This window comes from Biomphalaria glabrata, chromosome 8 (assembly GCF_947242115.1).
Source record: "Biomphalaria glabrata chromosome 8, xgBioGlab47.1, whole genome shotgun sequence".
Classification (NCBI taxonomy): Eukaryota; Metazoa; Mollusca; class Gastropoda; family Planorbidae; genus Biomphalaria; species Biomphalaria glabrata.
Window position 1 is genome coordinate 36,209,582 of NC_074718.1, and position 26,000 is coordinate 36,235,581.

The 26,000-nt window shown below is 34.7% G+C and overlaps 1 protein-coding gene across 1 annotated transcript in view; it reads right to left on the minus strand.

The window, feature by feature from the left end:
• The window catches only part of LOC106059417 (putative polypeptide N-acetylgalactosaminyltransferase 10), a 28,428-nt gene continuing 2,428 nt past the window's right edge, over positions 1–26,000 (minus strand). Inside the window, exons 3-13 of the mRNA XM_013217032.2 lie at positions 11,120–11,213; positions 9,930–10,074; positions 9,505–9,671; positions 9,198–9,386; positions 8,719–8,896; positions 8,463–8,580; positions 8,221–8,331; positions 7,760–7,981; positions 7,401–7,508; positions 6,019–6,162; positions 1–5,525 (exon numbers count right to left, since the gene is read on the minus strand). Coding sequence (XP_013072486.2) covers positions 5,370–5,525; positions 6,019–6,162; positions 7,401–7,508; positions 7,760–7,981; positions 8,221–8,331; positions 8,463–8,580; positions 8,719–8,896; positions 9,198–9,386; positions 9,505–9,671; positions 9,930–10,074; positions 11,120–11,213 — 1,632 coding nt within the window. The 3' untranslated portion in view covers positions 1–5,369. The remainder of the gene's footprint in view (positions 5,526–6,018; positions 6,163–7,400; positions 7,509–7,759; positions 7,982–8,220; positions 8,332–8,462; positions 8,581–8,718; positions 8,897–9,197; positions 9,387–9,504; positions 9,672–9,929; positions 10,075–11,119; positions 11,214–26,000) is intronic.

A 26,000-nucleotide genomic window follows, 5' to 3' on the forward strand; every position in this document is an offset into this window, starting at 1 on the left:
AATTATTTATATAATGTTCTTTATTTATTGAATTAAAAATCATAATGTAACCAAAAAAATGGGCATTTCAAAATTATATTTATAAACATATTGTCATCAATAAGTTCCACCATTTCTTTCCACAGTTAAAAAAAACAAAAAACAACGTTTCAAGGAATGTACAATGATCCACTGAAAAGCCCACATTATTGTAAGTACTTGCCTAATAAAGTATTTTATGGAACTGAAACAAAGGAACAGGCCTTTGCCACAAATTTTTTTTTTTTCAGAGGCAAAGATTTTTTTAAATAATTAAAATGAAAATTCTAGTAAACTATTAACAAATAAATAAACAATTTAAAATAATATTCTAAGCTCGACTTCTTGTTTATTGAAACCATAAGTTGTTTTGTTTTATAAATATAAATCACATAGTAAAATAAAAGTGATTATGTTTCATACAGAGTCATAAATATTTTTGTTCTACTTAACTAGTAGTTATAATTTAAATAATTACATGTTTAGTTAAAGTCAATCTAATTGGTTTCATTATTATTGGTTAATATTTAGAATTAAAAAAAAGTCCATAACATAGCTTTATTCCAATTAATTAAATAAGTATCTTTTGCTAAATGATCTTCCAATGCAATGTTTCTCTAACTTTTATCCTGGCACCCGCATAGATAAACTAAAGTGCCCCTACCCCAATTTTATATTAAAAAAAAAAAAACAGCCAGAGATTCTGTTGGAGTCCTATAAGCAAAGACAGGAGGGTTTTAAAAATGTTTTAAAAGGAAAAAAAGCTTTGAGACATATAATTATAATGAAAATCTCCATTTTTTCTGTGCTCATATATGTACAATATGTTGGACTCTAAATTTACTTAATGAATGTTTATTAAAGTCAGTTCATATAGACTCTTTTTTTTTATTTGGAAATATTGTTTTGTAGATCATTTTAAAACTTTTGGGCACTAAAAAAAATTTTTTTCTGGAATTAATAGTGGAATGGCAGCAGATTATATAGTCAAATAATGAAGAAGGCAGCACTGGCCAATACTATAATGGGAAGGAAATTTGAGGTACATATAATGCATGCATGTTTGTAATGAACCATTTTTTTTTGTCATGTAAAAGTCATCAAGAGAACTATGTATGACAGGTGGGAGAAGTTAAACCATTCTGACATGAGAAATTTCAAAACAATCACATTAGTCACGACATAAAAAAAAAGTTTTCAGTTCATCCTGGTCAGATGCCTCGTGTGAGAATGGTAAAAATGCTATAAGTTGATACTTAGACGAAACAGAGGTCTCTTACTCGAATCATTTTAAATGTTTAAACATTCTTAATCATGCCCCAATGGTTCAATGGACAAATGGATAAGTGAAAAAGAATCATGTTATCGTATCTTTAATATTTAAACATCTATTTATTGATACAATAGAAATAATTTTTTTTTCTTGTCCCTTGAAATATAAATTGAAAGCCTCCACACCCTCCTTGTAAGCAGGGAGGTGTGCCCCACAGTTTGAGAAACGCTTTTGTAATGATTTGACCTACTTTGTGGGACCAAGGTGCAACAAAAATAAATAACAAAATAGCACAATCATTTTTCAACAGTTTATCACATAGCATTAACACTGATGAGTTACTAACAACCATGGAATGTATTTATATTGATACATTAGTGTCATATTATTTACATTTGAAAAGAAAAGCCACTGAGAATAAGTTATAGTAATAACCTTACTGTAAACAGTTTTTAGGCTAATTGCTCAAAATTAGTTCTTTAATAAGGAATCAAATAATATTGACTTTGAATTTCATGCTGGGATAATTTCTTCTTTTAGCCTATGATGGATTAAAAGTTGAAAGAATACAGTTTTAAAGACAAACAACTGACTAACAAGTTATATAATATATATTTAAGTATAGGAAGTATAAATGGAATATATATTTTTAGATACTGAAAAAATTTATGATTGATATCATTCATAATGGCAGTGGCTTAAAAGTACACTTTTAATTGTATTACCTTTTGTCATAGCATAATAAAGAAAAATTTAATACTTTTTGAAAGGAGAATGTGTCAACAATATAAGGAAACATTGAAATCATGATAAGAAATAATACAATAATAAATCATGTTCATTGGCATAGAAAGTTGTCATGATGTGGCTCAGAAAGATGTGACTGCTTAATCATGATAAAACTTGGTAAATTACATCACAAAGAACAAAAAATGAAATATTTTAAAATAAATTTTCTAATTATGATCAGCTAAAAAGCTTAGAAAATTAGTAAAAAATGTGTCAAAAAAATGCTTATGGATCACATTCGACAATCTAGAAAAAAAATGCACAATTGTAATTCCCCAGCAGAAGACCTTTGCCTAATTGCAGGAGAGTATAAAGTAAAAAAGAAGGTGGGGCTTTGCATTTCTAACTAAACTAACATAATAAGATACCTAAAACTGAATTTCAGCCTGACATTAAAAGCTTTAGTTACACTTGGAATAAACTGAATGACTCATGAAAGGGGATAAAGGGCTGTTGGCAGCCCAAATCCCAGCCATTGCAACAGGCTATAAGACAGAAAGTCAATTATAGCATTATTTTGAGAGGTATTACCAAATGAAAGGATTTGTCAGTGACAGTCACAGTTTGTTTAATCTGAAAAATATAGATGTACATCTGGACACTAAATATGTAATTACATTGTAGTAATAAGCGACATTAAAAAAATATTATTAGTGTTAAAATAAGTATTAGTGAAAAAATAGTTACAAATAGTAAACATTAGGAATTGTACACACTATTTTTAAGCTTATTGACATTTTTTTTTTCCATTGTACCAGTGTATTGGTACCACTGAAAAAGTATTACAATTTTTTTTTAAAAGTAGATTTCTCAAGAGTGTAAATACAGGATCCAATATGATAACTCACATTTGTATGCCCTATTGAAAGAATAAAATTATTGTTGTGTGTCATTTGACATTTGATAATAATTTGAAATGGGTTGTAATAGTTTCTTCAAATATATTTGGTTTCAAAATGGAAAGTACAATATTTCTCATCAACATATTGTAAAGCAAAACAGTCCATAAGAATAAATAACCCATGACAATAGCAGTGCAGGTCAATATATTTTACTTCTGGGACAACCTGAGATAACTTTGCATGAGGAAAAATATAAACATTGTCAATCACACATCCCAAAGTTGTCAACTTTTTTTTTTTTTTGAAGTCTTTGAAGTTGGGTAATATTATATAATTTTATATATTATATAATTTTAAAGCAACATTTTACAGCTATATACCCTATCACAATCACCCTCATTCTCAATTTCAATAAAATCAACATTGTCTAAGTGAATTGTGACTGAAGAGAAAAATGTACATAGAAAATAAATATATCTTAATTAATAAATAATAATTATAAAGTTAAAAAAAAAAAAAAGCAACATTCACATCATAATAGAAGCAAAGAAAAGTTAACTGAAAATTGAAAGGAAACATCAGAAATGACTAATTCTTTATACATACATACATACATACATACACACATATATATATATATATATATATATATATATATATATATATATACACACACACACACACATATATATATATATATATATATATATATATATATATATATATATATATATATATATATATATATATATATATATATATATATATATATCAAATGTGGTTACATAATACACCTTGTTAAGGTAAAGTTAAATTATCTTCCCTTGCTCCAGGATAAAAGTATCATTTTAAATACATCATACATCATCAAAGATGCCAACATCACACTGTAAGCATGTTTTCTGTTTTCATTAAAAAACAAAACTGCCATCACTAGGTATAGGGGGATTGGTGGCTGAGCGGTAAAGCATTTGGATTCTGAAATGAGAGGTTTTGAGTTCCAAACACTGTGATTTAAAATCAAAATTAGGATGCCCAACTCTTTGGGTACCCCACTCAACTCTAATAGGTTCTTGATGGTTGTTAAGCTTCAGCTATAGATAAAGATGACATAATATGCCCCATGGATGGCAGGTTGAAAGGGGTAATGTACTTACTATTCTACTATAGTGTAGGATTCTAGAATTTTTTTTTATCTATTACTTAAAAAACATGAAATACTCAAAACTTGGTCCCTTTAAAATAACATCATTTATTTAAGACTCCATATGGTATATGGCCTGATGTTTTAAATTTCTTTCATTTTTTAAAGATATTTCAATAAAAAATACATTGCCAATGGATAAAGGCTAGTTATCCATATAATAACTTAGTCATAGCAGGTGTAATAAGTTTAATATAAATGAATGTGAATGCAGTCCATTGCAAGTCAAGGGTACAATTCCAGATTGCCATTTAAAAAATCTCAAAATCTTCACCAACACTCAATATAATTCCTTAATCTTTTACTTAGTGCACCAGAACAAGGGATAACATTTTTTCTAAACTATAAATGGATAAACACATATTTAATGTCATTACCTAATCATGAAAGGTAACAACTTAAAATTTACAACACTTCATTTCTCTCCAAACGTAACAAAAAACAATCACATCTGCAGAAAAATCAACAACAGCTAATTGTTAAACTGCCATAATGTGCAACAAGCAAGGCCTTTTTTGGAGGGCAGTTAAGAGGAATACATGCTTTAACACATCATAAGAAAGATGTTTCTTAAAAAAAAATGGTTGAGTCAATGTATGTAAACTTAAAAAAACAAAACAAATACATTAGTTAAAAAAAAACACCAGTTTGTCAGCAACAGTCTTGAGTCTTCAAGAGATGTGGTGAAAACCTTAGTACACATCTCATGTCATTAAGCATTTTACAAATAGATTTGGTTTTCATTTCTTCTAATTAAAATAATATGGAGAAACTTAAATCACACTACTGTCAAAATATAATTTTCTTACAAAGTAAAATACTGCTCGGCTACAGCTCGGCCATCTAACAAGGGGGGCTTAAGTTTGAATCCCAACTTGAGTAGATTGTATTTGCTGAGCACCTAAAGACAGCTTGGATAACTTCTCCCAGATCCCCCCTCCCAACACTGGTACAAAAAAAAAGATATTGGGTCATCCCGCACTAAGCATGAAAGATGAGCTAAATAAAGCAATTAAAAAAAAATATATCTGTAATCTATTTATCAACCTGTTTTATCAGCACACATAATATGTATACAATTGATGTTATTAAAAGTATTGTTGTGTAAAAACGTTTTTTTTTTTACAGTGTAAAATGATAAATTTTGTACAAGTAATTATGACATCTTTCTAGAAACCATTACAAGTATATATATTTTAATTTGGTTTATACAAATTTCAAAAATAATCTTTATGAAAGATATTTAATTATCAGCTTTTAAAGCATCTAAATTAGGTTTTTCAAACTGCCACTCCTGAGTTTTGATGGTCACATCACAAGGATTCATGTACACCTCTTTTGTAGTTGAGTCTGTATCCATACACAAACCACTAATGGGATGAAAAATCTGGTTGGTATCCTTTGAACAAAGAAACAAATTTAGTGCTTTCAATATGAAGATAAATAAATTATTATGTATCTGTGTCAGTATCAAAAGCTTGTTTTTCTGGCCTAGAACTATCCCAAAAGGAGGCATGATGGCTAGTGGTAGAGCACTTGGCTTACAAACTGAGGGGTCCCAGGGTAGAATCCTGGTGAAGACTGGGATTTTTAATTTAGGAATCTTGATGGTCTCTCTGAGTCCACTCAGCTCTAATGGGTATATGACATTAGATGGGGAAAAGTAAAGGCAGTTGGTCATTGTGCTGGCCCTATTACATCCTCATTAACCGTCGTCTACATAAACAGATGACCTTTACATCATCTGCCCCATAGATCGCAAGGTCTGAAAGGGGAACTTTAATCATGAGGTGGTGAAAATAATATTCAATGAAAAATCACTGAAACCTCAGAAGCCACTATTTCAAAACTGAATTTAAAAAAATAACCACTCTCTAGCACAAGTCACTTACCACATTATACTTAAATCTTTGATTTCCTTGCATTCCATGGCAACTGAATAATATCACAGAAGTTCTGGGCTTGCTTTCCGATACGTCAAAGCAGAGTAAACGCCCTTGAGGTCGAATATCTTTATGCCAGGTCAATTCGAATTGCTTTAATATTAAAAAAAAAGACAATATAATCAACTAATCATTACATTTTTCTTCTAGTTATATAAATTAGTTATCTAATGTAAGAAGAATGTATGTATGTATGTAAGTCCTGCACAGAAATCAAAACCGTTCTGACCAATAATGATAAAATTTGGCATGAATTTTTCTTAGTGTATGCTTTATGTCCACCCACAATGGGAAGACCCTAAAATAAAAAAAAACAAAACTAAATTATTTCTATTAAAGAACAAAATTTTTTTACAAACCGGGTAAACCCATTTTTCACAGCATTTTATATTTGATACCAATATTTCGGCTTAACTGGAAAACCCATTATTACACTCTACTTTCATTTTCGTGGCACAATATATTTTTTTTTAAAATGTGAACGGAACATTCGCCATGTTTGACATAGATTTAAATCCAATCCACTAGATCAGTAATACCCAGACAAAGACCCACAGGCTGTTGGTCATATCCAGCTAGTACTACTATAGTAGAATGCTTTAGTGTTTAGGATAAAAAATTGTCACAGCCCAACTTACTAAACTGTATTAGAAGAAGTCATAAATAGTCTATGAATGTATTAATTAAAGCATGAAAGAAAGGAGTGTTAACAATCTGATCACATGACTGGAAGTCTCAATGAGAAAACCTGTGAATATAATTTTAGTAGCAGAAATGTAGCTCTCAATGAATCAAAAAATAGTTGTTAAGTCGGTCATCATATGAGGGATCCTGTTTTATTATTGTTTAATTAGTCCTACGTAACTGAATGAATATTAAGCTTCAAGTTGTGCTGAATGATATAGTGAAACTAATGTATTCTATAATATATTCTATAGCACAAAGTGTTGCGCTACGAGCTACATTGGAGGCATCTTAATATCATATTATGGATATATTATTTTGGATATATATTACAGAAGTGTTGCTAGAATCTATATTTCGTTCTAGGTACATTATCATGAACATATTCATTAACCCTTAAAGTGCTGAGCTGTTTTTCAATGAGTTCATAAACAATGGAGGCTAAACTACCACACGCGCCTTAAGGGTTAATCAAATTAAACATTTATATGGCAGTGTAACCAACATGTCAATATATCCCACCAGAAAGCATTTTCTGACTGCGCACAAAACAACAAGGAAAACAAAAAAAAAGGTTCTCAAATTTTGTACACAACAAGAACTATGAAGAGTCAATGTTAATGTCAAGGCAAAAACATTTTGTTTACCTGTTCCTTAGCTCTTGCTGTTGAGTCAGCACATGTTTCAACAGAAAATGTATCACCCTGGCTCTTGAACTTTGTATCTATACATAAATCAATAGCCATGTTGCGAATCTATAGTTAGAAATATATAATAAAAAAAATACAATCAAAACTTGGTAAAAATAATGTGACAATTGCATTAGAAAATTGAAACCAATAACGTTTTATTTTGCTTAATTATAAAAAATAAACTAAAATTCTGGGAATATGTTGAATGTTTAGGTTTTGGACTGTTTTCTTTTAGCTATCAACATTTTTGTGTGTAATAAAGAAATAATTATTAAGTAGTAAGTTTAAACAATAATAATAATAATAAGACTGACTGTGCCCTTAGCCATGGCAGGTGGCTCCACTGGTGGGTAAAACTTGACCAGGTCAAAGGCTACTTCTTCCATGAACCATTTGAAAGGTTTGCAGTTGAGCTTTTGCCGGATGGCCTTTTGGCTTGTTAGATCTCCAGCATCCAAACTACGGTAGTGTGGTCGATGGCTGTAAATATACTCAGCATACTCATCCATCCAAACTTCAGCAACACGTTTATAGTTCTGAAAGAAAATCATAATCTTGAAGAGATGTCACAAATATTAAGGAATAACAAGGTTCTTTTTAAAAGCAAGAGATTATTACATTAAAAAGTTGCAAGATAATATTTCACCAGTTTATTTTGACAAGACCAGTCAAATGGCAAATGTTTGCATTATAAATACAAAAGATTATGCAAATCTAAAAACCTTTTAACAAAAAATTTGTCACAACAGCTAAAAAAATAAATAATATTTCTTACTCGACCCAGAAAATCACCAACTCCTGGATTAGAAAATGGGGCAAATTTGCGATATATATGCCCAATTCTTGAACAAGGGGCATCAACCATTGTACCACCACATTGCCAAATCTGAAACCAAGATGTTTAAGAGAAGAACAATGTCATTTATACCACAAAAATCTAAATTCTACTGGACTTTATAATGGAGGCAATAACATTTATATAAAGTAGTTATCAGATCCTAATGTGAAATGTTTTACCTTAAATGAAAGCTCATATTGTTCACCTCCCCAAATATCTAGACCAGGATCATAGCCACCAAGCTCCCAGAACCATTCTTTACTGATGGCAAATAGTCCCCCAGCCATCACAGGATTGCTGTGTAATCATAAACATATATGACAACAGTGTTTTAATTTGAAACATTTATCTGCTAATTATAAATATAGCTAAACATATAGGTTTCAAAGGAGATATTAAGTATCTTGAAAAAAAAATAAGATAGCTTATACATACGCAAAAGGCTCAGAAGGTTTTTTCTTATCCTCCTCTAAAAGAGGTAGCCTCTTATAGTAAAACTCCCAATCAAAAGCTCCCCTTGCACCCTCATCCTGAGCTCGATATTCAAAGTTTTCATAATCAATGACATCAATGAATGGGCAAACAACTGTTCTGTAGTTCTGAGCAATGGGCTCTAGATAGAAAAAACAAGTAATCTGATTTTAAACATTCAATAAATTTATATTAATATATTCCTTTTGATTCTTTCAATAATCTGGCATTAAAAGATATTCTTATTACAGGTTTTATATTGCAATGTTAACAATTCTTTCAAAAAATATATTTTTGTGTTATTATAATTTATTGCGAAAATAATTCTCTTGAGATTCTAGAACATAAAATAAAATGTCATCAAAACTTTGTATAAAACATTTGCCACAATAACATCAACAGGAGAAATTTTAAAAGAACCAATAAAGAGGCAATATATTTACCTAGAAGTGGAGGCAAAAAGTTGATGTTACATTCAATGTGGGAATCGAGGAAAATAAGAACCTCTCCAGTAGCATGCCGTGCTCCTAACAACCTTGTTCGAATCAATCCTTCTCTTTTCTCAGCTCGGACAATTTTCACATTGGTAAAATGTTCCTTGACATAATCATCCAGTGGCTTCTTGCACTCATCTTAAATAACACACACAAAAAAAAGTCATAAATCAAAGAAAAGGGAACAAATAATTTTTATTTTTTTTAGGCATGGAAGTGAAGAATTCACAGGCTAAAGACAGTGACAATTTAGTACCTTTATCACTGTGATCATCAGTCAAAATGATCTCCTTCACAAGTTCTTTAGGTGCTCTATTGATTATACTGTACACTGATCTCAACAAAGTAGACAAATGTTCATTGTGAAATGGAAGTATGAAACTTGCAGTTGGTAAGAACTTAACATACTGTTTGCTTTTACAGCTGAAAAAAACAAAACAATGATAATGAGATGGACATATTGTTTCCTTAACATGGACTTGAAACATAATCCCTTTAGCTTTAAAATATGTTTATTTTTAATTCAGCTTAACCACAAAATGTGATCATTCCTTAACAAATAACCTCATTAAAAAATATTATAAAACCAATCAATGGGTACTATTTCAATAGCAACACAATTTCATAAATATTTTAATCAAACTAGAGAAAAAAAAATTATTTTAATTACTTAAACCGTACTGAGGATGTCTGATGTCTTTAATAGATCTCTGTAATGATATTTTGTCACTGACCAGGGCATTGAACCCATTACTTCTGTATAATATATTCTTCTGTAGTTCATCTTCTGGAGACAGTTTGAAGGCTGAACCTTGCTCACCTGGACCTGTTGTAGAAAAAAATTCAATGAATCAAAATTCATTTTAATTGTCACAATGTTCCTCAGTGTTAATATCATCACAATACAAGAGATAGCACAAAACAGAAAAACTTAGAAGAAAATTAGGAGAAAACTCAAAAACTTAAAGCAAAGACACAACAAGAAAAAAATAAAATGTCACTAACATGAAGTGTACACTTAAAGGTGACAGAATTAATACTTAGACTTAGATCCTCCGGCACGATTTGGCACTTTGGGTAGCAAGCTGTCTCCACAAAGATCTGTCACTGGCAATGTCTGAAGCCTCTTTCCACCTGTTGTCCACTGCCCTGAGGTCCTTCATGAAAGTGTGGCACCAAGTTATATGAGGACGCCCCGTTTGCGTTTTCCTCATACTGGCTTCCATGTTATCACAACTCTTGGTAGGCGTAGTTCATTTTGTTGGAGAGCATGTCTCGCAAACCTCATGCGACGCTCTGTCACAACCTCATAAAGTGGTCAACTCCCAGCTCAGCATAAGATTTTCTTGTTTGAGACATGATCTCTTAAACTAACTCCTAAAATCTGCCATTTTTGCTGAGCCACATTTAGTCTTTTCTCAATTTTGGCAGATGACTACCATGTCTCACATGTGCTGTTCGCATGACGATTGTTTTAAGTAGGTGCATTTTTTGTCTCAAGTCCAATGCTCCCTGCCTTTCCTATTCAGCCATATAGACTTTTCCAAATAAAGCACTAATCCATATAGTTTAACTACGAAAGAAGACTTCTTTTTAAGCAAGAACATTATCTGATGTAAAAGTTGATGAATTTTTTATAGTGAATCTACTAAGATGTAAACTGACTATTTGAATTAGGTCTATAGAAACATCAGGGGCAATGTGTATATTACCTAACAATCAATGACCTAAAACCAACAAACTTAAAAAGTGGTAGTTAAATTACATCTTGACCCCGTGGTATTTACTGTAGGCATCCAAAAGAATGTCTGTACAATAATATTGTATGAACAAAACAGTTTTGGATAATGAAAAAAAACAACAACATTAACCTTGTCGCTTCAATTCCTCCTCAATGTACTTGTGATCATGCCAATCAATTTTCTCTTCCACTGGCCTGGTTTTCTCAAGGATTTCTTCAAATACCTGGAAAACATTATATATATCTTTTAAAGAAAAACACAGTGGAAATGGGACATTTATGATTAAAGTTAACAGCAAAGAAGTCAACTCAATTTTAAATTGAGAGTCATATTCTTAAATCTTCTCCAAGTGTCTTGTTCTAGATGTGATACTAAATAATTATTAAAACTTTTTTGCAAGCTCAATTTTAGTCCAGGACTTTTAATTGACATGCTTTGAGACTCTTTAGCCCACATTCAAACAATGATAATCTCCCAAAGCTGTTCTAGATCTCCTCTTTGGTAATGATTTCCTCTATGCATAAGTGCTTTGTGGTGTATGGTCATTATTAAGTTATACAGATATGGTAATGAAATAGGTTTCCCGTAGATATGATTAGGTTGAAATAAACCATACGCTACTAATGGAAGGAAAAAACAACAATTTACTGCTGTGGTTCTCAGTCTGTATTTCATCAAATAACAGAAGTTCTTAGACTACATTTGTATTCCATTACTTCTTATTCTCAGACTACATTTGTATTCCATTACTTCTTGTTCTTAGACTACATTTGTATTCCATTACTTCTTGTTCTTAGACTACATTTGTATTCCATTACTTCTTGTTCTTAGACTACATTTGTATTCCATTACTTCTTGCTATTTTTAACTCTTTCTCTCCTAACTGACGATACCAGCGTTGATTCCACCAGAATGTGGTAAATAATTACGGAAAGAGGTAACCCAGGACATAGATCTAAATTAACCAACTATTGAATAATTCATGCAAGTAGGAAAACAAAAATGTGTCCTTGCATCAGAAGTAAACAAAGGATTTGGAGATGGAGGCGAGACCAATGGTTATAGAAAGCCTGAACACTGCCCTGCCACGTCACAACTTGTGGGCAGTTTAGACATATAGCTTGTTGCCACGTCACAGGTACAACATCGCGACCTGTGTCATGGCAATGAGCTATTGGTCTAAACAGCCCACAGTTGGCAGGTCAGTGTTCTAGCATTCTATAATGATTGGTCTTGATTGGGAGGGAAGAGGGGGGGGGGGCAGAGAAGGAGACTATCAGTGAAAGCAGCTTAGGTTTTTTTTAAATTCACTTAATCCATTCCGCTACATCCCCGTTTGAACCAAATTTTGATATAAACTTTAGCAAAACTCAGAAACTCAAATGGTAATCTTTTAAAGAATCTATTGAGGTTTTTGTAAAACAAGTTAGAATAGTAATACTACTTTAAAAAGGAAAATAAAAAACGTAAATAAATATAGACCTAAAAATGTACATTATAGATAAAACAATAAATATGTTCAGTCAAAGAATCACTAAGTTGGCTACCAATAAATAAGGTTAAAAAACAAAACAAAAGAGAAGTAGTCGACAGGAATTAGAAAAAGTTGACTTCTACTAAGTTGAGACTTGACTTGTACATAGACTGGATAAGTAGTATGGGTATACTAACTCGTATGGGGAAAAAAAAAGACACAGGTGCGTGAGCAAGAAGACTACCACTTTTCTTTTGACCACGTGACTTCAAAAGGTCTTCTAGAGATAGCTGACTTCAAATGAAATATCAAAACATCCGCGTAGATTTAATTATTCAATCACAGGGGCGCCGGAAACGCAGTAAACGAAGACTATACGTTAACCTAATGTACTTTTATGATGAAGGTGAAAGAAACGCCCCCCCCACACACACACACACGTCATAATTAGATTTCAAGACGACGAGATCGTTGAAAGAATTGGTACAAGATGGCGTGAGTCATTTTTGTTTGTGTTTACTGTGAGGTCAAGATTCTATCCCTTACGCTGAAACTCCTCTACTTGTTAATTGTGCAAGACATAAACAGGTAGATAGTAGGCTATAGCTGTTGAGTATGTTGCAAGCTCAACTCAACACTTATGTTTATGTGTCTCCGAGAACCAATGGACTTGTGGTGTGATACAGGGCATGTCATTCGAACTGGTAACACGATGGACCTGGGTTTGAACTCACGACCATAAATCCTGCACTAGATTTAACTTTCATCAGTATTAGTAAACAAAACAAAAATAAATCGAGCTTCAATGACTGGTCAGGAGTAAGACCAAGATTTGAACCACAGCTCTGTATTAGGTGTCATTCTTTTTTTTTTTTTCATTTGACCAGGGTCGGTCTTAGGCATAGGCAAACTAGGCAGCCGCCTAGAGCTTCCAATTGGTGGGGTCCTCGCACAGGAGTGAAAGCAATTTTTTTTAGAAGAAATAACTTGTGCCCAATGTTATTGTTGGTTGGAGCACCTTAGCTTTTAAATAAATAGACTAATTTTATTTTTTCGCTGTTTATTATTATTTTTTTAAAATATTTCATTTGGGGCCACCAAATTCACTTCGCTTGGGGCCTCCAATTATCTAAGGTGGGTCCTGCTTTGACCAACAAATGACATTTCAATGTTACAGCGAAAGAGAATGTGTGCGTAACGTTAGCCCGAGAAACAAACTAACAACTGCCTTTAGATGTCAAGCAAAAAGTAACACAAAACAGTAAGAAGAGAACAGATTGTAACATTAATATACGCAATGAATCAATCAATATACACAATCAATCAATATACACAATCAATCGATGTAACAGGTGTAATAAATCAATAGTTGACAATGTAAAAACATCGCACAAGTCTTTTTAAAAAATGCATTAATAGATTATAATTCAAGAGAAGAGTAGTCCCACGTATTTGATTCAATGCATTTTTAAAGCTGCATTCTTCGTGTTATCTTTCAGTGGGCAATTATCTAGTCGAGCTTGTCCATTAGAGATTGTATTTATAATTATTACTAATTAAAGTTTTGTGTTCAACAGAGATGATCACGTCACCAGTGAGGAATTTCGCGAAAGAATTCAAAAGATCGCGAAGATCTTCCTGCAGGAACATACCAGGCAAAGGGAAGAGTGGCGATTTGATGGGAGACGAATGAATGAGCCTTACGTTGGCAAGAAACAGAGTGGAATAGAGAGTATAAAGGTGTCTAATCTGTGTCTGTAGAATTGGTACTGATCAGAAGATTGGTTGCGTCTTTCTGTACGCGTAGTATTACTATTTATGTCATATCAGTAAACACAAGGTTCCCGGTCATGTCATATCCCCGGTCATTTCATTTTTGGTCACTTCATACCCAGTCATTTCATCCCCTGGTCATTTTATACTATGATTCAACAACTAAGTTTAAAAAGTATGATATTTCATATATCTTTTTTATTTACACGACAAAAAGTGTAACATATTAAATAAAAATATAACTCAATGCTAATATAAAAATGTAATATGTATAGACATAGAGCTAATTTAAAAATTAATTATGCGCGTTAATCTAAATCAATATGATAGACAGCACGTAGGTACAGGTCATTGATTCGTATTGCTTTACATGGTTTGTCATTTCTGACCCAGTGTTATGTATATCTTCCTTGGACGTTTAAAACAAAGCGTATAGAGGTAATTAGGAATCGGCTCCAGAGAATGGCCGACATCAGCGTTTAATGGAAAACAAAAACAAAAAACGCGCACACATTTAAGAATAAAAAAAGATTAATTAAAGATAAAGTGAAGAATGGCCGCCAGGAGATCAGTAATCGGTGACAAGATCATACGTTTTCTAATCGTTCTCATGTCTCCAAAGATGTCCACTACTTCCACCACAGATTGGCCTTTGATCATTGCATCATGCGCAGGATAATAGTGACATTCCCTTACATCAAATAGAAACAGTTTAACTAAATACAAACCCATCTTTTCAGTAGATCTACTTATTACATATATTATGTCATTTCTCAACAAGTATGAAAAGAGGAGGGGAACACTATAAACACAAAATAACTGTCAAAAATATATCTAAAAGCATAATACTATTTAATATATTAGATTAAAGAGGGCTTAAAGGCGAAGCCTAAAGAGCCCAACTTCACAATGATTAAGAAGTTGAAATTTTGTACAATAATTCTAAAACATGATAAAACAAGAATCAATTTAATAAAAATTAACCTGTTAGTTAATTAACTATAAATAATTAAGAACAAGGGAAAGAAATCGTACTTGACAGATATGGTGGTGTAAGTTGAATTAGTTTCCCTAAGGAGGCTTAAGCCCTGAAATCGAATTCAAGTGGTACAGCTTTTTTTTTTTAAATTATAAAATACATTTAAAAGGCGATCACGTAACATTCAACCAGAAACCCCATATTCACCCCACCCCCCTTTTTCCTATCCTTCTTAACGGGTTCAGGCAACAGATATGTTCATAGCGCATTGAGAAAGCTAAAAGCATGAAATAGTCCTAAACAAAAACAATTGGTAAAAATATTTATAATCGCACAGATTTATTGTTGTTGGCTTAGATATATAATACAATTTAATCACATGACTGATCCAAACTAACTGATACAATAAAAAAAAATTAAAGTAATTTTTGTGTTTTTCTTGTTATATATATGTTTCTTTTCTCTGCTTACTATTCTTAATCCATCACCTAAGTATTCAAATGCTACTTAAATTAAAAAAAAAAAAAGCTGTTAAAACGAAATGGACAAGGGCAGACGACACCAACGCTCTACGTTTGAACTACCACTGGGAGCCCGCTTCCTGGGCTGACAGCATTACGTGCTCTCGCAACAGTCACTGACATATATCCGGTGCGGTCACTCCAACACGGGCTAAAAGTGGTGGGCTAAAACCTTAGCCCGTCGGGCCAGACTAAAATAATGCGTTTTAAAGTGGACGTTAGGGCACAACACGTGGGCTCAATTAGAGCACTGAGAGCAGGGTTTGGTGGAGGGAGTAGTGGATCTTAACTGGGTCCAGGGCTGGGAGGGGGGGGGGGAGGAATTGAAAAAAAAAAAAAGAGAGAAAGGGATAACAGTAATTGACGTGTCTTATTTGTACTTATTTCCAGTTTTCTTCCCTAGAAAAGGAATGGGGAGATAGATATAGATAGATGGATATAGATAGATAGATAGATAGATAGATAGATAGATAGATAGATAGATAGATAGATAGATAGATAGATAGATAGATAGATAGATAGATAGATAGATAGATAGATGGATGGATGGATGGATGGATGGATAGATAGATAGATGGATGGATGGATGGATGGATGGATGGATGGATGGATGGATGGATGGATGGATGGATGGATGGATGGATGGATAGATAGATAGATAGATAGATAGATAGATAGATAGATAGATAGATAGATAGATAGATAGATAGATAGATAGATAGATGAGAGAGAGAGAGAGAGAGGGAGAGAGAGAGATTGAAAAGAGCAAAGGAATGAATGATTTAAAAAAAAAAATCCACCGCACTAACTCCAGGCAAGGGAGGCTAATCAAATTCAACACAAATAATGAGGTACCATGGGGATACAGAGCGGTTAAAACATATCCATGTCTGTAGCTAGAGCTAGCTTAGTTCTTCTCATTGCCAGCAATTATATTTAATGTCACATGGCTAAATCAGCACCATACCGCACAGCTTGCTTAGATAGCTTTTTATTAACATTGACATTAACATTGAGGCGCCATATAATCTTTATAGGCTAACGACAACCATGTATTAGAAATGTAGCCATTAAGTTAATTAACAGGTATATCTAGAACAGCGTTTCTCAAACTATGCAGCCCCCTCCACCCCTCAATCTTAGGAGGACGTGAAGGAGTTGTTTGTTTGTTTTCAAACCAAAATGTTGTGTTTGCATTGTAATTATAAATTCATCTTTGATTAAAATCAAGTAAGAACGCATTATTTCCCATGTTTAATAAATGAAATTATTAAGTTAAGTAACATCGTTTCCTCTTCTAAGATTCAAGTAGGACTTTTCATACGGTTTTCCACAAGATCGATTCAAAGCGTTCCTTTGAAAATGTCGTTTCAATACGTCTTCGCCAATGCGATTCTAGATTCTACTCGTCTTTCATAAGTCAAACTTCTCCCGAATGGCATGCTATCGTTCTTTTGACGATCAAGGCCATTTCACATTTTCATGTTCTTTTTACTGTATCCAATGTCTCTCACACTTCAGTAGCAGCATGTACAATTCAGTCAGACTTCGATTGGATGGGGAGGGGAAGGAAGCTTGCAGCCCCAAGAAGGATAATTGTGAAAGAACAGTGGGCAGTTTAGACCTGTGACGTGGCAACGAATTATCGGTCTAAACTTCCCACAGGTTGTGACGTGGCAGGTTAGTGTTGAGGCCTTCAATAATGATTGGTCTCGGGTTAAAGAAAATGGCCGTCTATTAGGTGGCTAGCCAGGCCGAGCTGTGACCTGCATACACTATTACATCTAACGTAGACAAACAATCTTTTAATATTGAAAAAAAAAAAGTAATAGCATGTATTAGGTTTAATCAATTTTCTAGCGTCTTTTGGTATCAAACTAAGCACAATTTAATATTAATATAAACATGCATAAGACCACACTACTGCTTCGATCGCTGGTATGGACAGTATCATTGTTCGACAGTTGATGAGGTTGCGTGTCAATGTGTTATGCGTCAGGAGGCCCATTGACTCCGACTTCAGCCTGCTTTTCTTTCTGGGTGTGCTCCCATAGCCTTTGATCATCCAAGATCATCTGCAAGGCAGCAGGTGTTTATTTTCGGAGTTTTCTCTCCTAGATGAACTGCTATCCCTAGCTAACGGGTTTCATCTACCCGGGTTTAGAGTTAGAGCGCCCTATACTCGCTTTTTGCAATCATTTCCCTGGATTTCGGAGATGTTTTTAGTAAATATTCTAACCACTGGAGTACTTCACCTTATCCTCCATGACTGTAAACCAGTTGGTCCGCGGCTGTTTATTTGCTATTCACAGCTAACCCTTATATCTAAGGGTCTTTCCCCTATCCGCCACCGCAAAAACAACCCTCCAAAGCTTGAAAAACTCTGATTCCCCTTATATTAAAAACCTCAGAACAGCAGTTACAAAGCTCAACCACAACAGCAAAAAAACTATTATTCAATGGATACCAGCTCACATACAACTAGCAGGAAATGAGAAGGCTGACACACTCGCCAAGAGTGGGAGAACAAACTCACAAGTAAACTCTGCACTCTATCCAGAAGAAATGAAGAAATTAATTGTAGATAAAATAAATGAGAAATGGACGAGCTCCCATCCAAATCACAAGAAAGATGATGCTTACTATAAGCTATCCCGACAAGACCAACGTCTAATCTTTCGACTCAGGACCGGACACCACAGAATGCGACAACACATGTTCCGGAAGCTCAAAATTGGAACCAGTGAAATCTGCCCATGTGGAGTATCACCAGAAAATGCCGACCACGTCCTCCAAAACTGCTCTCTCTACCAAGAGGCCCGTATAAGACATTGGCCCCAAATCACCCCAATAGAAAGAAAACTATATGGAGAGCTCCCTGATTTGGAAACCACTGCGCAGTTCATCTCATGTATTGGTCTAGTCATATGAACACTCCAACATAACAATGAGAACGATGAAGAAGAAGAAGAAGAAGTTCGACAGTTACGCTGGGTCGGGCAAGTATTCCGTATGGGGGGACGAACGTATACCTAAAGCAGTCCTTTTTAATGAGCTGAAAGGTGGTCGACGTAACAGAAAAGAAAATCTAAGTCGACCACCGGCGGAAAATTGTTAAGTCTGCGTTGCATGTGACAAAATATGTAGGTCGCAGCTGGGGCTGAGTAGCCACGGGAGAAACTGCATTCCTCATTAATCTTCGGATATATAAATATATATATATATAATAGAACAGACGAATACATAACATAACACAGTTTACTACAAACAGCACAATTTAATACAAACATTGCTGATTAAAACCAACTTAACACAGATTCATATAAGCATAGCACAATTTAATACAAGCATAGCACAGCTTCTTACAAACATAAAAGTTTAATACAAACATATAACAGATTTCTACAAACATAGCACACCTTCTTACATACACAACAGTCTAATACAAACATTGCACAGATGACTACATACATAGCACAGCTTCTTACAAACATAGCAGCTTAATACAAACATAGTTAAGCTTCCTACGAACATGACAGTTTAATACAAGCATAATACAGATTCCTACAAACATAGCAGTGTAATACAAACATAATACAGATTCCCACAAACATAGTAGTTCACTATAATAACTCTCTTTAACTTGTGTGTGTGTGCGTGAAACGTATGTACTGGAATGGTTATACACTGTACAGTTATTCTAATGTAAGTTGCAAATTGTTGTCTTAAAGTATATTTATAAAATAGTAATGCTCTATTCAACATCTTTTATTATATCAATATTCAATCAATACTCCTTAATATCCGTTGTTTTACGGTTATCCCCCCTGCTCACGCTATCGAGCGTCACACAGAAACGTCATGCAAAGCTTCTCCAACTCTGGCCAGGATATTAGGACACACGAATGTTCAACAATTTATTAGACTTTAAAGAAAGCTAAATACTAGAATTGCTTCTTTCTTAAAAACTTTACGATATGAAAACTAAACAAAACATAGGTGATAAGCATGCAAGCATTATACTTTTTTATTATAGCTTTTATATAGCGCTACTTTCATGCTTATAGCATGCTCAGAGCGCTTTTGGTCCAATCTCATTTGTGGACCGGTGGGGGGGGGTATCTAGGAGTTGGTTTTCCGTGCTGCCTTTAGGCGCTCAGTAAACACAACTCTGCCCGAGTCGGGTGTCGAACCTCGAGCCCCCTTCTAGGTAGCCAAGCCAAGCCAAGTTCAAGCGCACTTGGCCTCTCGACCACGCTTCCCAAGCTTAACGAATTCATACTGATTCTAAAAGGCATTTAAGTTAAAGACGTCCCTTGACTACCAAGTGGAGACATCAAGGTCTGTTATGAAATATAACTGAGTTTGCATATGTTTTATTGCAGTAGTCGCTCAAGACGCGCGACAAAAAAAAACCCAAAAAAAAACGACAGATACACATGACAGAATTAGCTAGACTCGAGCATGTAAGAGTATTAGGCCTATAGGATACACCTGGTTGGGCTTAATCAAAATGAAAGCTAGAACTTGGAGATAGTTTAGACGAGTTCATTACAATACGTCCAGTGTTTGATCTTAAGTGTTCTCCTTACGGTTAGGTGACTGACGACCATGTACAGAACTTCATGGGGAGTTTTGAAGTCGTCCCATTGTTTCTGAATCTCTCTTTTTTTTTAAATTAATATTTTATCTTATATATTACAGACGTTACTTCATGTGTCAATCTAGTCATGCATGTTAATTAATGACTTAAACTCTGCTAGGTCGTTGGTTTTCCTGACTGATTCAGGCGACCCATCCCATTCTCTAATGACACTGGGGAAGAAGGAGCACTTGTACGAATGTGTTCTAGCGTATGGAATAAGAATATTTTATTTTCTCCCTGTAGGAAAGTCTCTGAGGCCCTGATGATCTTCTGACGTAGCCATATCTACCCCCCCCCCTTTTTTTTTTCGAGGTATTTGTTAAAAGTGTGTTTTTTTGTTTTGTTTTTGAATGCATGATCAAAGTGCGCGATCTAATTAAACTTGTAATGAGGTCATGTGTTTTGTTTTGTAAAATAACTGCAACCACAGACCTAACCATGACCTAACTGCAACATACTTTACAACTTCCGATTAAACTTTTTTTTAGTATGTCAAAATAGAATACAACAGAAAATATAAAAAAAAATATTTTTTTTAGTGCTGGCTATTATTTTAAAAAAATATTTCTATGATTGGTAGTTTGAGACTCCTTGCCAGGGATTAGTAGGCCTACACAACACAGCTATTTTTTTTTTAAACTAGGAGCTATAATCTCTTCATTAACAATAGTTTTTCCAGTTCATACACTTCGCTTCCTGTTATCTTAAGTTGAAAGACTTCATTGTGTCCCAGCTCCCCCCCCCCACCTTCCAGGGTTCTAAAAATGTTACGAGGCAAATGAATCATTGTGTAACGTAAATGATCAAGACAAGTGTGTAATGATATAAGAAACTATCAAAACAATTTTTTTGTAGCTACATAGGCTATAGTATTAGAATTAACCTTCCAATAATCAATACACATATTCCCTTCCTCCTTTCAGACCCTGCGATCTGTAGGGCAGATGATGTAAAGATCATCTGTTTCTGTGCCCCACGGTTAACAAGGGTGTCATGTGTCCTGCATAACTAATGTTAGGTACCCATTAGAGCTGGGTGGACTCAGAGGCGCCCTAAAGATACCCAAGTAAAAATCCCACCAGGATTCTAACCCGGGACACACAGTTCGGACGCCAAGCGCATTACCACTCAGTCAGCGCGTCTCAATAGAGAGAAGTGCTTGAGTCAAACTGAAGCAAATGTAAAACATTTTTACAATTGGCTACAAAATGAGAAAAATTAAAAGAGTGAAACCCTCGCTGAAAGCTGTCGACAGTTTGATATTTAGGTCTATTTTTTTTCCCCATGCAAATAAAATGATTTCATTTGGCTAAAGCTCGCTTGAGTCCTCAGAAATTGATCTGTTCACACTTCAAACAATATGGGCCAGTGTTAATGAAGACCATTGATCCTTCTTACATGTGCATCTAGTCACAAATGTAACTTGAACAAATCTTTTGTATCCATTCTATGTTGTTGTTCTAATCAGTTTGATCTAAATTTCAAAATACTAGATCTAAATAGTATGGAGGGGAAAAAAATCTTGCCCTGGGAGCCAGGCGTAATGGGCGCCCGCGGCCATCAAAAATTGAGTTCAAACAGACAACAGGGAGTTGTGACCTGAACATGTTGTGTGTGTGTGCGGTTGGGGGGGGGGGTCAACAATGTAGGCCTAATGCTTTCCAACACTAACTTGAACACTAAGTGTGGATAAAGAAAATAAATGAAAACATTTGTCTATGCTCGTAAAAATGTTCGTCTGTCTTTAGAACGAGTTTATGAAGATGATTTATAAATATAAAAGCAAACTAAATGTTTTCAATAGTCCTATGAATTTTCCTTGTACAAAATAAGGTTTAGAAGTGAAGAAATACATTCGTGTCGCACTATAAAATACCGAGCGTCCTTGTTTCGCCAAAATATAAACATATCAAAAAAATATTACTTCAGCCAAGTCAAACAAATGTATAAATAAGCAACTCCTGGTCTGTACGTAAAACTGAACACACAACTGATAGAAGTACACAGACGTCTCCGTGTTTGGCTTACGTTCACTTTCATGGTTATCAAGTGTTTTTGTTTTTTTGGTCTGACTGTCGAGCCACTCATTAAAACCTGGCCATACGGGCTACGGCATTTGTTTTTTCATCACGTCACCTTCAGTTCGTGCAAATGCAATCATGTGGAATACATCCAGCCACCAACACAATTAGCACCCCCACATTTCTGGAGCCGACCCTTCTTTGGCAACATGTGTTAGTAGCTAACAGCTGTTTTCACCATTAACCATACACTCCTCCAAGGATGGCTGCCTGCTAGTGTCTATCTACACTTTGGACTCCTCTCGTCTCGATAGTCCCACATTCGGAACCCTGGCCACTGCTACTCCCCCCCCCCCCCCCCGATGTCCTGCAGAGGCTTGGGCTAGAAAGTGATAATCTTCAAATTTAAAGGAGCACCCGAAACATGTAATAGAAATAAAATCAGTTACGAGGCTAACATTTTGTTTCTTGCCAGCCCTGGACATCTCAATTTCTAAAGGGACTTCCGAAATGTATTAAACATCAACAATACTTTAAAAAAAAAAAAAAAAAAAAAAAAAAAAGCTTATACGAAGTGTAATTGTATCAATTAGTTTGGATCAGTTATGTAATTACATTTGTAATAGATCTAGACCAACATTAATAAATCTGTGCGATTAGAAATATTTTGACCATTTGTTTTTGTTTAGCGCAATTTCATGCCTTTAGCTTTCTGAATTCGCGCTAACTAATGACTCAAACCTCCTCAAGTCGACATACTGACCACTACGCTAGTGAGGTGCCTATGAAAATAGAAGATTGTGTAGTTATCTATTATTTGTTACAAACTTATTTTAAAACAGCGATCTATAAAGAAGACTAATTCAGTTTATACCACCACTTCAGTCAAGTACAATGTCTTTCCCACGTTCGAGATAACATAACAAAATAATTAATTACCAATAGTTAATTAAGTAATTGGTTAATTTTTTAAATTGATTCTTTTGTTGTCAGGTAAAAAGAAATAATTGTGCGAAATGTCAGCTTGATCTGAGATTGGGTGTCGGAGAAATAACGTGTACAAACTTTTTACCACACCGACAGACAGAGTAAGTTGATATAAGCTTTGTAACAAAAAAAAAAAACGAAACCTCAGAATATCAGTGTCATTAAAATTTACTTCTGTGGAATCTTGCAGTATTCTAGGGCCTCAGATCATCATTAAAATTTACTTCTGTCAGTTATTACAGTACTCAGGCTTTTGGGTCCATTTGGACACACGATGTAGATTTCAGCTATTTCTGTGACCAACAGTGGACAAGAATTTTATGATAGTCTCCACCAGAATTTGAACCCAAGGCCTCCAGCTGTCTAATGGTTTGACTTTTCTTATACATATATTATTAAACAAATATACACACAAACACGCACCTTTCATAAAACAAAAACACAAGGAAATAATACAAGTCTCTTTAAAGATAAATAATTACAGCAGGCAGTTAATGTTTCAAAAACCAAAAGAACAAAATAGCAAGCCTAAAAGTTATTGTATTAATCAATAGGTTAGAATGGATCAAAATTGAAACTTAACTTGCATTTGATTGACAGCTTAACGAAGCACAAAGTGGTCAGACTTTTATGTGTTATTTTTTAGTAACAAAAAGGGGTGGGGGCCCTTGAGTTATTATGAACAAGAGGACATGCCAAAATATACAAGATACTATATTGAGCCAGAAATGTCAAGGGTTGTCTGATGTTTGTCAAACTGATCAATAAACGACAAAGAAAATGAATAATGCACAGTTGTAGTTGTAGATACTTTGAGTATAGTAATAATGTTATCTTAATACTTGTACAGGCAATTAATATACAGTGAAATTAGTTCTTTATATGCAACGTAAGAAATAATCATGATTTCAATACATATGCTTAAAAATATTTTAAAACTAAATGATGAAGTTCAAACCATTCCTGCTTATGCTATAACTTACATAATATAAAGAACAAATAAATGTGATAGAAACGACTTCAAATGAAGTAAATATCTGACGCATGGTAAAAAGGATGTTTCAATAAATTTTCTCTTGATGCCAATAGCAATAAATAAGCCTTATTAATGATCGCGATTGTCTGGTTTGGTACCTTGAGAGTGCCCGTCTTACTGCTTCAGAACAGGCTGGTTTCAGGGCTAGACTACAGCCTACCTTTACAAATTTATGGCTCTAGGACAGCTCTTGAACAACTTGATAAAATACAGTCACTAAGATTTGTCTGTGGAACCTTTAGGACAAGCCCAGTAAATGCGGCTGAAATAATGGCTAATGTTGGTCCACTAAACCTTAGGAGGGAAAGGTCAGTACTGACCTGCTTTGAGCGGTATAAAAGGCTGGATGAATACCTCCGAGATAGAAAACTAGTGGATGGTTGGAAATGCAGAAGACGTATACCAGATGCAGTCTTTTATGCATCAAGCCACTAGACTATCTGATAAAGCTGGCCTCTCCACCAACCGAAAAAACATTCAACGTTTTCATCCCCTTCCCCCTTGGTGTCGCCCAACGACCCCAGACATACGCTTGAAACTAGTAGACCTTAATGCCACCAAGCTAAGTCGTTCATCTAACGACCTTCATATTCTAGCACTGGAGACCATTAATGCCTTCAGCCCAGTGCTATTTTTGCATATACTGATGGGTCGGCATTGACAGATTCTGAAAGAGCAGGCTATGGAGCCTACATCGACTTTCTTGGCTCTTACTCGGTAAAAATCTTTGGACCATGCGGTAGTGCTTGCAGCTTTGACTCAACTCGGCGAGAAACATTTGGGGGCAACACAGATTGTTGTGGTCACTGACTCAAAATTTGTACTACAGGCTTTGCAAAGCCCTGGACCATGGCCCCCCAATATCGACACTGTCATCATGGCTTCACACAACATAAAGCAGCGCTATGGCACCCCTGTAATAATGCAGTGGGTACCGAGTCACAAAGGTGTGACTAGCAACACTACTGCAGATTCCACCCACTGAACAGGCTGTAAGTTTTCATCATGCTCTGGCTATAATTATAAATAAAACAAATGGAAAAGTGGTTTGAGTGCTGGGACAAGTCCCAAAAAGCCCGTGGAGTCTGGGAGCGCATGAGGCGCTCTAACCACAATTCCCCGTGGTGGAGGCTGTCCAGGTCTGAGCAAGCTATTATAGCACAGTGCAGGACAGGCCATTGTGATTTTGATTTCACGGTGCCCCCGCAGCGGGGAAGAAGAAGAAACCGTGCCTCATATTCTGTTTGACTGCCCCAGACTAGCTGATCTCCCCTCGACAGGTCTGGGAAACCAAAAATTCTCGACCTGTATGGTGACATGTAAGCACTATGCAAGACAGCAGGGTTTCTGTCCAGGGCTTTTGCAAGAGAGGATTTAAGCCTCTCAAGCCCTCACTCAAATGGAGTTTGATGATGATGATGATGATGAATGATCACGATTAGTAGTTACACATTTTTAGGTTAGCCTCTTACAAGAGCACTTAGAGATACATTGTTCAGTGTAAGTCGTACTTCTAAAACAAAATGTACAGCAATTAATGCATTTGATTGTTAAGACCAGTAGAGTTTTTTTGT